The sequence below is a fragment of the Rattus norvegicus genome, chromosome 7 (genome assembly GCF_021556685.1).
Source record: "Rattus norvegicus strain SHRSP/BbbUtx chromosome 7, alternate assembly SHRSP_T2T, whole genome shotgun sequence".
Lineage (NCBI taxonomy): Eukaryota > Metazoa > Chordata > Mammalia > Rodentia > Muridae > Rattus > Rattus norvegicus.
The window spans coordinates 62,266,119-62,282,696 of NC_141540.1; the positions used below are offsets into that span (position 1 = coordinate 62,266,119).

A 16,578-nucleotide genomic window follows, 5' to 3' on the forward strand; every position below is an offset into this window, starting at 1 on the left:
TTCTCAAGGGAGCTAGGAGATAGGCACGCAGGAACAAACATAAATGAATGTTTACGTTCATTTATAATAGATGGGGGACACATGCCTGAACAATGTCATAAACAAAGAAAGAGTGCATGACATATCTTCTCAATTTTTAAAATACAAATTAGTATTTGACACAACTGTCAAAATTATGTACATGGAATCATTCATAAACTTTACTTCTGCTGTCTGTGGGGTCAGGAGCAATACTTGTTTTATTCTTAATTTTGATAATCTGTCTCTTATTTTTCCTGTCAGTCTTGCCAGAGGTTTGTCAATTTTATTGGCTTAAAGAATCCATATTTTGTTTTATTCATTTTCTATTTCTCTTGTTAATTTCACTGAATTCTGCTCTCAATCTTTACCATCTCATTCTTCTACTCACTGTTCGAACTCTTCTTTTATTTTTAGGCTAATAAAGTAACATTGTTCACCATGAGTTTTCCTAAGCTAGAAAGAGGGCTAAACAGTTAAGAATGTCTGCTGCACAATCACGAGGACCAGAGCTCATCCCAGCACGCATGAAACAAGTCAGCATCCTAGCATCGCCTCTAACAGCCCAGCAGCTGGAGAGGACACAAAAGGACGGCCGGGGCTTGAGACCTTCTAGCCTAAGCAAGAGAGCAGGTCCAACAGAGATCCTGCCTCAAAGGAGCAGACAGAGAGTGACAGAGGAAAACATCCCATGCTGCCTTCTGCCTCTACACACACACACACGCACGCACGCACGCACGCACGCACGCACGCACGCACGCACGCACGCACGCACACGCGTGCCCTGTCTCCTAACACTATAGAGTGTGCTCTGTGATTCCGTCTCAATTGGGGCTGGGGGACAGTAAGAGCTGGCCATATTATCAAGGAAAGAAAAGTCTCCAAACAAAATACAGGCAATTTTCACAATTAGCAGAAGAAAAAACAGTAACAAACATTATTGCAACAATTCCTCCAAGTAAAAAGGCCTAGACTGGAGGCCTTCACAAGCCAATCACCTAAGTGAACCATGTGGAACTCATGTGGGATTTAACCCGTGAAAGAGTATTACAAATAAAGCAAGACACACGGTAGTCGGTCCATAGCTTCAGAACCTCAGTTCTCCAGTTCCTACTCCCAGGCAGAGCTTCTGAATCTCTAAAGCAATCTCACAAGCCACAGATGCTGCCTGCCCACCGAGGTTGAGTTAGGTAAGGCAAGGCTGTTGAGGCCATTCATGCTGCCACCCCAAGCAGTCACTTCTAACACTGTATGGAAGGACAACATGAGTTTCTTACCCTCTGAGCTTTTGCAAGTTCTTCTTTTAACCTTTCGTAGCCCTTCTCTCTAACTTCCAGAACAGATGGGCTCCGTAAACGGGACAGGCTGTCCGTGCTCAACCCAAAGATGTCATCGTTGCCAGCAGAAGCCTCTGTGACGGTGGCGCCCTGCAGAAACTCCCTCTCTGCGTTGCAGCTGTCCTTCCTTGAGGTGAACCTCGTGAGCCCTGCTGCCACCTCAGAGGCTACCGATGATGCTGGCTCTGGAACATGAATGCTGGAAGGAGAGAAAGCTCAGAGGTTTGCAGCGAAACAGTGAACTTGCCAATCTACATCTCACTAACCGCAGGTCCTCAAACCTGACACTTCAAGTGCTCAACAGCCATGTGGCTGGTGGCTATCAGTCATACTGCACACCACAGAAAGTGTTACTACAAACTACTTCTCAAGGAGCCTCGGGGCTCGAGGACTGCAGCCTGAAGTCTAAATCAAGTCTCCGCCTGTTCCTAAGACCCACAAGCCCGAAACAGATGACTAGAATTCAGTGACACTGAATGACCTGCAAAAACTGTATGAAGTCTCTATGGCCACAGGTTCTACTGGAACAGTCATACTTACACATTTACACAGTCTGTGGCTGCTTTCACACCATAGAAATAACACTGAAGAGTTGGAACGAAACCTGTATGGCCAGGGCTGGAGCGGTGGCTCAGTGGTTAAGAGCACCTGCTATTCTCACAGAGGACACAGCACCCACTCAGTTCCTGGGCCTCCACAGGTACCATACACATGCAGTACATAGACACACATGCAAGCTAAACAACCACATATAAAACATAAGAGCAAATAAAATCTTTAAAAAAAGAAATCAACTATGTGGCCTGCTAATGTAAAAAAATAATTCATTTGCCTGTAGTAAATGTCATCTCTGAGGGCTACCACCTCAGTCTGCTAACCTAGGCCTAGTCCCAGAAACTTCTAGTTTCTGTACAATCTAACGTAGGCCTAGAATTCCACCTCTGAGACTTGCTGCTGAATAAGCTTGCCCTGTCTAATTCTTTCTGAACTCTGGCTGGCTGGTCAACTCTGCTATCCTGGCTCAAACTCCTCTCTGAGCTGATGGATCCAATCTGGCTTCTCTCACCTACTCCTGAACTGCTCTGCTTAGCCTCAAACTAACTCCGACGATCTGTTCTAACCTTCTGGCTCCTTCTCATTCTCTGGCTCATGCTGTCTTCACCTGTGTCCAGCCTGTTCTCTCTTCAGCCTGTCTCTATAAGCTGACCCAGTAAAATTGCCTCCTTTCTCTCTGCACAGACCCTTAAGTAGCTTCCCTTTCCTCTCTCTTCTCTTGAGAGTCGGACATATCCTATTCTGTCAAATCTTTCTCTGATTCGTCACTTTGTGGCCACTCAATTAGACATCACTTTCAATCAAACATGTGCTTCCTTCAACAAACTAAGTTTACCTTCATTCTTTGGGATTAAAGGAGTGTACCTCCCAAGTACTGGGATTAAAGATGTCTGCTAGGGCTGAGCCACACCAAAACCAGATACAGGTTTTTGTGATCAGTTATCCTGCATCATATTAAACCTAAAACATTTTTTTGGCTGATCATATTCATAAACTTGCCGATTCCTGGTCTAAGGATTAAAATGCATCACTCTACATGGGCAAACATATTACTCATATTTTCTAAGACAAGCCAGCCAACTCTTAAAAATAACAATAACCCAAAGTACGTGTGCTATAATCTCCTACCTGATGTTAGATATTTCTGCACAGTTTAAATGCCTCGGGGATGAATACACAGGCTGTGTGGGAAGGTCAGAAAGATTTAAGGCATTGGCCTGGATAGTGGCAGAGCACAACGTCGAAGGGTGTGGCCGGTAGATGACGCTCGGGGAGGTAGTCTGCTCTTGGGTTCCCGGGTCACACACACCAAGAAGGTCTGGAGAGGTAGGCGAAGCGAGGTTCACTTCATGGAAACCTTCTAAGGGGTCGTTAGCCATAGCAAGACTTCATCATAGGACAGCCTAAGCTAAGCACAAAAGAATGTGGTTAATCCTAGGCAAAACCAAAATCCACACAGAGCATAAGCTTATGATAAAATACAGTCAAAAAACAACAATAAAAAGAGTCCAACCGCTTGACATTTACAAAGAGATCTCATGGTAAAAGTACTACGCAGAAGTGATTTGGGAGAGATGTGGAAATATAGAAATGTTGTCACAGCTGATACAATCCACAGGCATGAGGGAAGAAGAAAGCTTTCTTAATTTCTTCTATATCTATTTCTTCTATAACCTTGGTCAGAAAAAGCAGAAAGGACAGTAAAGATAAACACACACGCATTTAGAACAAGGGAGTTTAGGTCCAACTAACTTAGTCTATGCCCCCACTGTGACTTTCAGACAAACCAGTGGTTTTCATCTTGAAATCATTTCAGATTTCATAAGAACTTCAGAGCTGCCATGAAGCAGTCCTCATTACCAGGGTGCTAACATTTGTGAGCCACTTGAGAATGTTCAAGCCACTGTATGTACACAGACACAAGGACATGTACACAGCTAAGTCCAAGGATAGTCTTCCAGCTAATCATAAAATCAGTATCGAAATCTAGGTGATAACAACTGACCACAATTACCACCAGATGCGACCATGCTCCACTCAGAGTGCACGGACTGCTCCAAGGTTGGACTTTATGGGTTGAGCAGATCCAGTCCCAGGTTACATGCTTCACTTCCCTAACCCAAACCACGGGACGGGCCTAAGTACTCCGTCTCCTGGGTGTGGCGAGCACTAAAGAAGACAAGCCCTTACAGCACTGTGCTCCTGTGAACATTACCCACAGCCAGAATAACAAGGACACTTTGATTTCTACATCAGCAGGAAATACTTTGTACAGCATTGTTCAATAACTTTACAAAGTCTATACAACAACAACAACAACAAAAAAGGCAGGTCTCCCTCAAGTTGTCCTCTTAAGACTCTTGTAAACTATTCTTTGATCCCCCCCCCCCCACACACACACACACAGGGAAAAGTCCAAACTCCCCTTCCCATCCTCCCTCCAGCAGCTCTTGGAGACTGAATGATCCTTCCCAGACCTGCAAAAGCCCAGCACCAGCTGCGCACACCACTTCTTCCAAAAATACAAAAATATTTACACACCTGTAAACTGAAAACTTTAATTATCCCCTATCACCAATAAAAACCCTTAAAAGAATATCCAGAAGAGACTAAAAATAGTGTGGAAAGTCCAGAAAGAAGACAGTAGACTCAATATTGATACTCTCTCAAAATTATAGATTACTACATGGGTATGTAGGAACAACCAAAATTTTACCAGCTAAATCTATAAACTCCCAACTTCAAAGTAAAGAAATTAACTAGTAACACATTTATTAACAGCAGACGGCAATTTCAGACCTCAAAGTTTAATGCAATGCAAAATATTTACTGTGCCAAATGAAAACTCAGATAATACTTCCTAATTTGTGTTTTATTGAAAAGAACCATTTTCATTTTTTACATAATTCACACACAAAATACAGCCAGAGAGGTTATACTAAAAGTATGCATTTCATTTGTCTCTGAATATAGTTCACTAATTCCTGATAGAGTTAAAAGAACTGAGCCTTATTCACACTGACTGACTTTCTAAACCTCTGACAGCCTTCTGTATGTACAGACCACCATGCTCATCTGCCCCACTGCCTTCTCTCAGCCTCTCCCACTCCCACCGCACCTCCTCTTCCCAACCAGCCCCTCCTATCACAGGTCCTCATTCACCCGTGCAGGTCTTAGGCAGGTAGCCACAGCTGCTGCGCCCAGCACTGCTGCAGCCACACCACAGTCAGGCCACAGCCAGAGAAGAGCATCTCGCAGCGCCCTCTCTACCCCCGGCTCCTACTCCGAGCGCTCTGGCCTCTTACCAGTCTCTGCGCTATTCTTGCTCTGGCCCAGCTGGGAGCTGCACTGGCCTCTGGGTATTAACACACGTTTAGGAGGCAGCTGGCTGCATGTCCCACTTAGCAAAATGCAGGAGTATGATCTCCGCTAGGACCCGATGCCCCCAGTCTGTGGTGTGGTTTACAGTATCAATCATTTTTCTCACCCACACAGCAGTGCTCGCATCAATGAGGAGACTGGTTAATCCCACAACCTTCCTGCCGATGGTGCACCAGTGGGCGCGCCCGCTTCCTGCCGATGGTGCACCAGTGGGCGTGCCCGCTTTGTAGGTCAGAACTGTAGCCTGCAGCTCTACAGCTGGTCCAGCCCTTTGACTTTCTCCCCTCAGGAGACTACACCTTCTGGCACTATGAGCACCACCAGCCAGCGGGAAGAAGCTTCTAGCTCAGAGCCAGCCTGCTTTCTCTGTCCCATATCCAGTATATGGTGTCTTCCTTCAGCTAGGTTCTTATAACCTAGTTCTGGTGTTAACCAAGAGCAGTGGCAGCAGCCTGTACTCATCTGACACTTTATCCTAACTACAATCCTTCCTTCTGTCCCACATAGGTCTAACTCAACTTTGTGTATATACCTTACAGGCTCACCAAACTACAAGACGTAACAACACCTTAATTTCTAGGAATGCAAAATGAGATAGATCTTCTGGAAGAAAGTGAGGCAATAACAACAGGTTCGTGCAGCGTATGGCCCAGCATGCTCTTAGGGCTGCAGTCCACGGATAAACAGGCAAACCAGAAAAACAAAAAACAGATAAATGCATCGTTTGTAAGAGCAGAAGTCTGACTTTATAAGGTGAGGACAGCCTCAGAACTATGTGCTACCCGTGTACGGGAAAAGATGCTTAGCACCCACATACTGCCGTGAATGACCTTGAGGGTATGCTGGACAAATTTAAAACAGGAAGACGGGCTGTATCCAGTAAGCTACTTTTTAAAAACGTTTACCACAGCACACATGAGGAGGACAGGAGGCAGCTTCCACGGCGCTGTGGGGAACTGGGATCAGAGACTTGTCAGGTTTGCTCACCACTGCATGAGTTACTGCTAAATCTAGGACAGGGGAGTAAAGCACAGACTATGTGTCCATGAACTGTACTCAACTGTATGCACAATGGACACACATACGCTGTGTACTCAGAACTGGAGGGTTACTCTAAAAACACAACCCAAAGTATTATCTCCAGTGGGAGGGAAAGCCATGCAGAGCGGATGGCATCGTGGCCAGACTTCTCTCTCACTGTATTTCTACTGGAACCTTAACTGGAAACTGAATGGATACTTGAGGGTTCTTTGGAAATTGGTTGGATGGTGTTTTGCTGGGGCAAACACGTGAAGGAACATTTCCTTACAGTGGACACAGGTGAAAGGCTCAGGCAGACTCGTGAAGGAATGTTTCGCTGAAGCAGACACAGGAGAGAGGATGTTCTGCTAAAGCAAGCACGTGAAAGGACACGTGAGGAAAGAGTCTTTGTTAACAGCACACATGTACTGGTCCACCTTACACTGCGTAGTTGAGCTGCATTTGTCAGGACTCCATCAAGACACATCAAGACTCTTCTGGTGCTGTGCTGCACTTTCTTGCCTCTCCTGTGGACTCAGGCTGATTGGATGCAGGCGCTGAGGTAAGACGTGTGCAGGACATGTGCTGTTTTGAGTTACGGTATAAACAGGACTCCACAGAGTGATGGAGACAGGGCTTGGCTTGCTGGTGCAGCTAGCTGTGCACCACCTATGGGTCTCGAGTCTTCATTGATCTTCGCTTCCCTGAGAAAGGAACAGCTGAAAACTTCCCCTGGCGTCCCTCCTGGTCCCTCCTGCTGACTCTGAGCTGAGGCTGAGGCCTGGCTGTCTCTGCTAGGTAGTGCCTTGGCTGCTGATTCCCATTTGCCATCCCGACTGTAGGGAACTAGACTGCTGGTGCATCCGTGAGTGTCTGTGAGAGAATGGAGCTGCCTGACCTGTGAACTGTGAACGGAACTGCCGGTTTCCAGACAACACAGACGGAGCTGCTCCCAAGAGCCTTTCTAAACAGGTCTACTTCCCCCGTATCCTTTCTTTTCTACTACCTCTAGTGGGTGGTGAGCTACAAGGGAGGTTAAAGCGTTTAAGAAACATAATTAGAAATAAGGTTTAAAAAAATTAGTTACAGGAAACCATATGAATATTAATTTTTTTAATGTCCGAAAGTAAAAATGCCTAACATAAAGATGGTAGTTTAATAAAGAAAATGTACTTCATGTGATCTTAAAACCAAGTAAATCCTAACGGTGTTTTCTAAGGACAAAGGCAGTGAAAATACCACCAGCTATCTCCAGTGATCAGATCAGCAGTGATATTGATGTTTTCATTCTAAAACTATCATACATATAAAATCGAGCAAGGAAGTCTTAATGTCATTTGTGACCAAGATGTTTTTAGATATGACAAAGGTTTAATAAAAATACAAAATCAAAAAAAGTTAAATCTTAACACGTCCTTCAATTAAGAACTCCAGGTCTTCCCTCTTGCCCAGACCTGCTACTGAGTTTCAGAACCACTACTGCCGCTCACTGACTGAAGGTCCTGACAACCTTGTCTCTGTAGTGATCTTAGTAGCTACTGTGATCCTTGTCTAAACCCAGTGAATTTATATTTACTAAGGTGGGTTTTTAAATATTTTCCTCATGACCTAAGCCAGGTGTATTACATACCAGAATGTAAGGATGAATTGATTTTTCCTTTTATTTACTAGTTTTAAAAATAATGAATTGAGGGGTTGGGGATTTAGCTCAGTGGTAGAGCGCTTGCCTAGCAAGTGCAAGGCCCTGGGTTCGGTCCCCAGCTCCGAAAAAAAAGAAAAGAAAAAAAAAATTATGAATTGATCTCAGTGTGTCTTCACTGTGTCCTCAATGCCACAGAAGACACAGAGGGCAGGGCTGAAAAGGGCCCAGTCAGTAAAGAGCTCGGTCCCAGAATCCATGGGAAAAGTGGGATGTACTGTTGTACTTGTAATCCCACACAGATGGGGGCTGTGTGCTGAACTCCCAGGGCTTCCCCCCTGGGGCTCTCCCTAACCCCCACCCCAGGCAGTCAGCAGGACAACTCCAGACTAATGAGAGACTGTTTCAAAGGGCAAGGTGGGTGGTCCTGAGCCACATTCGAGATCAACTTTTAGCTTCTACACACACACACACACACACACACACACACACACACACACACACACACACGGGGACGTGAAGAAAGATCAGGAGAGACAAAGAAACCAAAGGCATTCAGATACAATAGTGAAAGCCTTCCCCACCCCACTAAGAAAAACCATAGGAAGACAAAGTTCTTGGCAGGAGGCAAGGGTGTCCAAGGTATGGACTCAAACACCCATGAGAAATGAATCCAAGAGCTAATCATGTAAGACACAGAGGAGGGGCAATGACTCTGCTTCTGTTACATTAAAATCATATTTTCCCATTGACAGTGTATTCCCAATCTGACTTCCCTTGATAAATGAGTAGAAAAGGAACTACATTCCCAAATCAATTTGATATACCTGAACATTAATTTGATTCTCTAATTATAAAATTTGTTACAAGAACTACACTTCAGAAATATCAAAAGTTATATAGTATCAGAGAAGAAACATGAGTCACTGAAAAGAAAAGCTACAGATCTCAGCTTTGTAATTTTCTCTCTTTTTTTTCTATTTTTTTTTTAATGACTTGTCTTTATTATATCCTGGAAGGGCAGTCAGTGCTCTTAACCACTGAGCCATCTCTCCAGCCCCCGATAGCTCTTCTAGCTTAAAGTTCCAAAGTCCTTCCACAGTCCTCCCCAAAACTTGATACCCCACTCCTGGTATCAATTTGTCTTAATCAGGGGTTTTTATTCCTGCACAAACATCATGACCAAGAAGCAAGTTGTCAAGGAACACTTTCACATTGCTGTTCATCACTAAAGGAAGTCAGGACTGGAACTCAATCAGGTCAGGAAGCAGGAGCTGATGCAGAGGCCATGGAGGGATGTTACTTACTGGCTTGCTTTCCCTGGCTCGCTCAGCTTGCTTTCTTATAGAACCCAAGACCACCAACCCAGGGATGGCACCAGCCACCATGGGCTGGGCCCTCCCCCCTTGATTACTGATTGAGAAAATGCCTTACAGCTGGATCTCATGGAGGCATTTCCTCAACTGAGGCTTTCTCTGCGATAACTCCAGCTTGTGCCAAGTTGACATGCAGAACCAGCCAGTACACCTGTCTTGTTAGTCTTGTGGATTCCTACTTAGCACTTATGATGTAAGTTATAGTTTACCCTCCTTAGAGAGAGAGTTTTCCCCTTTTCCTTCATTACCTGTGCCTGCAGGTAATCATTGCCTCTGACAGCCACAAGTCATCTGTTGAATCAGCCCACTGCTCCATTCTTAGACCTTGGCCTCAGGATGTGCCTGAGGCTGAAGTTGGTGGCCATATTTGTGTATATACGGGAAGTGGTTGGATGGAGGTATTTAAGGAAGTGGACTAATAGGTAGAATTTGTAACACTTCAATTTATGATACCGTCTTGAAGTAGCAAATTAATTTAATGTCAGAAGCCATTTTTTAAAAAAAGTCATGCTAACTTAGAAAGTCATCTAAGAATTTAAAAAAATATCTTGCCAGGTGTGGTATCACATTCCTTTAACTCCAGCTCTAGAGACAGAGGTAGTGGAGCTCTTGATGTGGAGGCCAGACAGGTCTACATAGAAATTCTAGCTTAGTCAGGGCTGCCTAGTGAGACCCTGTCTCAAAAAAACAAAACAAAACCACCCAAAAACCAAAAGCTGTCTGTGCGGGTATATATAGCCTGTCCTCCTAACCCTTACAGCATCTCTGCATGGTTGGTAAATAATGAATTGAAAGAAGGAAGACGAAAATAATACTTATAATCCTTTAGGTATATAGCCTGGAGCTTATGTAAGTTGACCTCTGACCCTCTACATGGGTGCACTGACGCTGTCATACACTCACACCGTACACAGTTAAAATAACAATTTAAAAAAAAATTAAGGGCTGGAAGGGCTGGAGAGATGGCTCAGGTCCTGAGTTCAATTCCCAGCAACCACATGGTGGCTCACAACCATCTGTAATGGGATCCGATGCCCTCTTCTGGTGTGTCTGAGGACAGCTACAGTGTACTCATATATATAAAATAAATAAACCTTTAAAAAAAAAAAAAAAAAAAGAAGAGCCACCAGGATGTTAAGAGCTCTGTGGGATATTCTGTAAGAGCTTGAAAGGCAATACTGAGAACAGTCAGAACATGGGGGCCTGGCTTGTGAAATTTCAGAGGGAAGATTAAAGACTCTTATCAGTGCTGTTGCTATTTTGATTGTGAAGACTCTGTGGTTTTGGTTAGCTGGGGCTGAAGAATCAGCTGTGATTAACAAGACCAGAACTGCTAAAGGGAAACCTTTGCATCATGGGACGATTGACGATTGATGCTGTCAGCTGGAGCTAAGAAATTGGTGGTGATTAAGAAAAGATCAAGGGGTTGGGGATTTAGCTCAGTGGTAGAGCACTTGCCTAGCAAGCGCAAGGCCCTGGGTTCGGTCCCCAGCTCCGAAAAAAAAAAAAAAAGAAAAGATCAACATTCCATTGAGGTGAAACCTTCTGGGAAGTGTTTTCTGAGAGCACAAAGAGACTGTGTTCCAGAGATAGCCAACGTTGTACCTCGTGCTGTGGCTGGACTTGGTAATTTTAAGAGTCACCCAGGTGATACTGGTTTTGAAGGCATGAAGGGGTCATGAAGAACAGCTGAGGTTTGGCACTGAGAGGTCATAGAAGGCCACTGGGTGAAGGTGCAGCCTCAGTTGCAGTTGATGGCCCAGGACTGAAGGGGTCATGAAAAGGGGTTGAGGCTTGGCACCACGAAGAGAGCCTGTGAGAGGCTATTAGTGAAGCCTAGTTGCAGCAGAAGACAGCAGTGTTTTGGAGATGCCAGTACCGTGAGATGACCACCAAGATCAGCAGTAGCAGCGGAGTACAGGCAGCTGGAGCCTAGAAGACAAGGTGTGTGCTACAAAGGGCAGAGCTGGAGAAGTGACCCAAGCCCAGAAGATCGTGGGTGGATCCCAGACATTGTATGGTTAGAGTTTGATTTTGATTATGATTGTGCCCTGATATTGTTACCTCTTGAAGGAAGAAAGTATTTTGTGGAGCCCACAGTTAAGAGACTTTGAATTGAAAAAAGACTTTGAATTTTAAAAGAGATTGGATATTTTAAAGGGATTGAAATTTTACTATGTAAGAATTTGTAAAGACTGTGGACTTTTAAAGCTATTTAGATCTTGGGGATGAATAAGAAAGTAAGGGTTGGGGTTGGGGATTTGGCTCAGTGGTAGAGTGCTTGCCTAGGAAGCGCAAGGTTCTGGGTTCGGTCCCCAGCCCCGAAAAAAAGAAAAAAAAAAAAGAAAGAAAGTAAGGGTTGAGGCTTAATAGTGACATTTTGTGTCAAGTTGACACAGCTAGAGTTATCACAGAGAAAGGAGCCTCCCTTGAGGAAATGCCTCCATGAGATCCAGCTGTGAGGCATTTTCTCAACTAGTGATCAAGGGGGCTGACCCAGCCCATTGTGGGTGGTGCCATCCCTGGGCTGGTGGTCCTAGGTTCTATAAGAGAGCAAGCTGAGCAAGTCAGGGGAAGCAAGCCAGTAAGAAACATCCCTCCATGGCCTCTGCATCAGCTCCTGTTTCCTGACCTGCTTGAGTTCCAGTCCTGACTTCCTTTGGTGATGACCAGCAACATGAAGTGTAAGCTGAATAAACCCTTTCCTCCCCAGCTTGCTTCTTGGTCATGATGTTTGTGCAGAAACAGAAACCCTGACTAAGACAGCAGGGAAATGAGACAGGATGCTCATGGAGTAAGGATCTGACAGAAAGGAGAAAGGGACAGAAACCAGGGACTGTAGCAGCTAAGGGACAGACCCATTAAACGGTTCACTTAACATGAAGACGTTGCTTGGCGTTTATCCTGAAGACCTGCATCCTGTAAAGTGTAGTCAACCTATATCACGTTCATTAGGAAGAAGGACTTCACGGTAATAACGGCTTTAACTGGAGGCAACTGGTGAGATGGCCACCACAGAGGGCTACATACATTCTAAAGGTTAGATCAATGTCAAGGTCATATCCTGGGAACATCTACACTGGGAATTTATTTTTACCTGCATATATTCACAATCTGGCTGAGTGACACGGCATCCCTTGAAAATGATTCCAATCCTTATTTTACAGGAACAGAGACATTCATGAGTCAAGGTCAAACAGTCAACAAATAAGATAGTTGGTGTGTCTCGTTCTAACTGACTCCACTACATTAAAGGCATAGTTAATGTAGAAACGGACTGAGAGACAGGAGCAGTAGACAAAGCCAGGACAAAGGATTTCTAAGGTCTCTCACCACACCAACCCTAAGAGGTGATGGATATCCACAGAGAAAAATCTGAACATCTGAACAGAACTTTTCTCTAACGCGAGCGAGCGGCCATTGACATCAGAGCTGGTCACCGCTGTTTTGTGTCATTTCTCTCCTTTCCCTCTTCTTGGGTGCTATCGTCCTGTCCTCCTGAATTTACTACTTTGTTGACATTTTTTGCCTTTAGAGTTGCCATAGCGTGTGTGTGTGTGTGTGTGTGTGTGTGTGTGTCCCAGTCCCTGTGCATGTGGGGACCAGAGGACAATAGTTCTGGTGTTGCTACTCAGGCAACATTCACCCTGCTTTGAGGAAGGGTTTGTCTGTGTGTGTGTGTCTGTCTGTCTCTCTCTCTCTCTGTCTCCCTCTCTAGCCTGGAGCTCACCAATTATGCTAGGCCAGGTAGCTGGGCAGGTTTCAAAGATCTGCCTATGTCAGCCTTTCCAACACAGGGCTCCCACGTGCAGCCACCAGAGCAAACGTGCGTTGGTTAGAATGAGTACTGTCCCCCACAGGATCTCATGTTTGAACCCTCGGGTCTCAGGTGTTTGGGGGACATCGTGCTTAACTGGGCGTTAGCATCAGGAGCACATCCTCGCCCTATGTCCTGTACACACTCTCTGCTTCCTGCCTGTTGTAAAAATGGGATACCTCAGCTTCCTGCTCTGGCTGTCATACTGTCCCTACCAATATGGATTCCTAACTATAATCCAAAATAAACTCAACTATAGACTGCTTTGGTTATGTCATCACAGCAACATAAAAGTGACGAATGAATGCACACTTTACACGGTTCTGGAGATGAACTCAGGCAAGCGTTTTACTGACCGAGCCTTCTCCACAACAGTCCTTACAGGCCTGCGTAAGGCACGACACGTAAACTAAACAGTAGTCTGGTTTTACTAAAGCTAGTATTTCCTGTGTCTTACTCAGCCATTAAAAGTGAACTAAATCTACCATTTGTGATAACATCGGTGAAATAGGTTAGGCCCAGAAGATTCCCATTTTCCCAGTTAGTATAGAAACTCAAAACACTGATCTTTGTTAGCTATGAACAACAAATGTCTCAGAAACTTCTGCCATTCTGCTAACCTCTCTCTTCCCCTAAGTCGTCTTGGTCTGTGGCTGTAGCTATTGACCCATGCTCCTAAATCCAGATGTCGGTCTATGTAGGGCTACAGACAACTGAGGCGTATGTAACTACTGCCTTCAGCTGTAAGGTGAAAGAGAATGGGGGAGGGGCAGGCAGCAGGATAATCAAAGTGGCCAAAGGCACCCCTCTTCCTCCCATAGTCCCCTCAGCTCTCATTCTAACACTTCAATTTCTGCTGTCAGCTCAATTTCAATGGATTATCCAGCACAATCCCCTCCTGGGTACCAAGTCCAATGCTAAGCTATAAGATGAGTTAAGATAAAGTAAAGCCTGCTGTCCAAGAGCTTACAGAACCACCTTTCCAAGCACGTATCCAGTTCATGACTCACGACTTTACGCCCAGCACTCCCAAGGCAAAGGCAGGCTGTGTAAGTTCGAGGCCAGCCTGGTCTACACAGGGAGTTCCAGGGTAGCTGAGACTGCACATGGAAACCCTGTCTCAAAGAAACAAAAACGAACAACAAAAACAAAGAGTACAAGTGTGGCACGAATGTTAAAATTAATAAATGAAAGGCTACAGTGTAAGTTCCTTTTAGCATTATATAAGCAAAGGAAGGAAGGTTACACTGTAAGTACATATCCAGCATTATAGAAGCCTGCACTCCAGCATGATGGGGTGGGGATTCGAGAGAACATTGCAGCAAAGGAAAAACCAGTTAAATGAGTTCTCCAAAACCCTGAGATTTGACTTCCAAGGTATCAAGTAGACACAGTCGCAAAATTTGTTGGCATGCATTGCACTGGCCAAATGTTTAGCTTTAAAATGTATCAATATTCTTACAACTTTGTCTTTACCTTAGCACACACCTGTACCCAACTACTGTAGATCTTTGTTTGAATACTCAACAAAATGTATACACAGATTTTCACATACACATGTGTATATTATATATATGTATATACAATTATATATACATCCTTGTAAATTGCTTTTGTTTTGTTTTCGTAGGGGCTGTTGCTTTTTGCATCCTAGTGACTGAGCTTGAAGTCTGCCAAGCTAAGCAAGCCCCTCTACTGCTGAGCTAAATCCCAGCCCCCTCTAAGTTTTGAGGAACATATTATACAGTATATAGGAGCATCATACATTCCTATTATGCTTTTTGTAGCTTCCTTTAACCCCCACTGGTTTGCAAAGTAGATACTCACTGAATATTTCATTTAAAACCCTCTGGTGACATAAGAATTACATATTACACTCATATAACTATCTCATAAAAGCTAAATTAAAAACAATTCTTCAGCATTACGACCTACAGATGAAGTGGCAGAGTAGTAATTAAGACCAGGCAATCCTTCAAGCGTGAACTGGCGCAAAATCGTGACACTAAGAGCAAACAACTCCGGCATCACAACCTAAAAGACAAGAAGCACTGGGTTTATGAGGGCTGCAAGCCCTGTTACTAAAGCTGCCTGACTTCTAATCGACCTGTCGCTTAATCAGATATACGATCCCAGCTAAGCTACAGAACCACGCATGTATCAATTTCCCCGACTACAAAAGGCAAGGGGGTATAAATGACCTATCTCTTGGCTGGTGAGGGTCAATGAGCTGGGGCAGGCTTAGATCAGGACTTCGAACTTAGTACCGGTGGCAACAGCGACGTCACTACCATCGAGACACTCGGGTAGCTTTTAATCAGACATACAAATAACAACACCTCTCACTGGCATGCCCTCTAAATGCAACGCTTTTTTTCCAGAAGGCATAGACCAGTAGCATAAGGAACAACAGAGTCTAAATCTCCATTTGGGGGTTCTCACACAGTTTTAATACTGGCTTTTCGATCGGCCACCATAAAGGACAACTAAGTACTACGGGCAAGTTATTTTGATTTTCTGCACTTCGGTTTCCCCAAATTTGTAAGATCTAATAAAGCTATCTACAACCTAAAAATGGCTATGGGGTCAAAGTATCCTCACCCGGGCTACAGTCACACTAATGCTTCTTCCCTCCTCACATCTCAATGAAATGTCTAGTTAAATTCACATCCCACCTTTATACAGTTCATGTTGGATTGAAACACAGTAAACTACTGACATTTTAATGTTTCTACATGGTATGCTCAATAAATGATTTACTCAAGGTCACATGCTTGGTGAGAGAGGTGGTTCTGAAAGTTAGGCTGTTTTCCTTAGAGCCTGTGAGTGAGGGCTCAGCAGAAAAGAAAGGGTTATCTAACTCATTCAATACATACACACTAACATTATATCCAAGTTTCCATTTTGCCACAGCGTAAAAATGAGGGGCGGGCTAGCCCTGGGAATTTTTCCATTTAAAAAAAATATTTGTAGCGCATCCATGTATACAGCAGACTAGAGGCATAAAGAAAATCTGAGGCAAAGAATACGTTTCAAAGTATAGAATTACACTGACTCAAAAGTACATTTGCATTTAAACAGAGACATCAAAACTCCACAGAGCAGATGGACATGAAACAGACCGTGGAAGGTGAGATTCATTCGATAGCACAGATGACTTGCTGTGTGAAAGGAGCGATGGGTGTTTCATCAAGCACGCTCATTCACAAAAGTATGCATTAATTCAAAACACTGTGGCACCGGAAAGAGAAAGAAGCTGAAAGATGTCTGTTCTTATAGCTAAGAAGAATGCATTACTGAGTAAATCTGTGTAACTGTTAAGTTCCCTGATATGTTCCCCCTGGGGCCTTGAGGAGTAGATTCAAAATGCAGTGTCTATTCAAACATGAAAAGTCCTCTGAAAACGCACAGTCCTAGTAAATAAATAACACACGC

General features: G+C 44.2%; 1 protein-coding gene across 49 annotated transcripts in view; it reads right to left on the minus strand.

Annotated features, from left to right (window-relative positions):
• Rab3ip (RAB3A interacting protein) overlaps positions 1 to 16,578 on the minus strand; it is a 43,871-nt gene that overhangs the window by 26,271 nt on the left and 1,022 nt on the right. For 7 of the 49 annotated variants that reach the window (XR_015623864.1, XR_015623863.1, XM_087556120.1 and 4 more), the window contains exons 2-3: positions 3,039 to 3,318; positions 1,296 to 1,554 (exon numbers count right to left, since the gene is read on the minus strand). Coding sequence is in view for 32 of the 49 variants with exons in the window: in XM_087556120.1 (XP_087412246.1) it covers positions 1,296 to 1,554; positions 3,039 to 3,289 (510 nt within the window). In the remaining 17 variants the exon portion in view is untranslated. Of the gene's footprint in view, positions 1 to 1,295; positions 1,555 to 3,038; positions 3,319 to 3,915; positions 4,139 to 5,072; positions 5,793 to 6,753; positions 7,016 to 15,078; positions 15,178 to 16,265; positions 16,349 to 16,578 lie in introns of those variants that run through there. The other 42 variants (XR_015623866.1, XM_087556130.1, XM_087556122.1 and 39 more) reach the window with 31 other exon arrangements.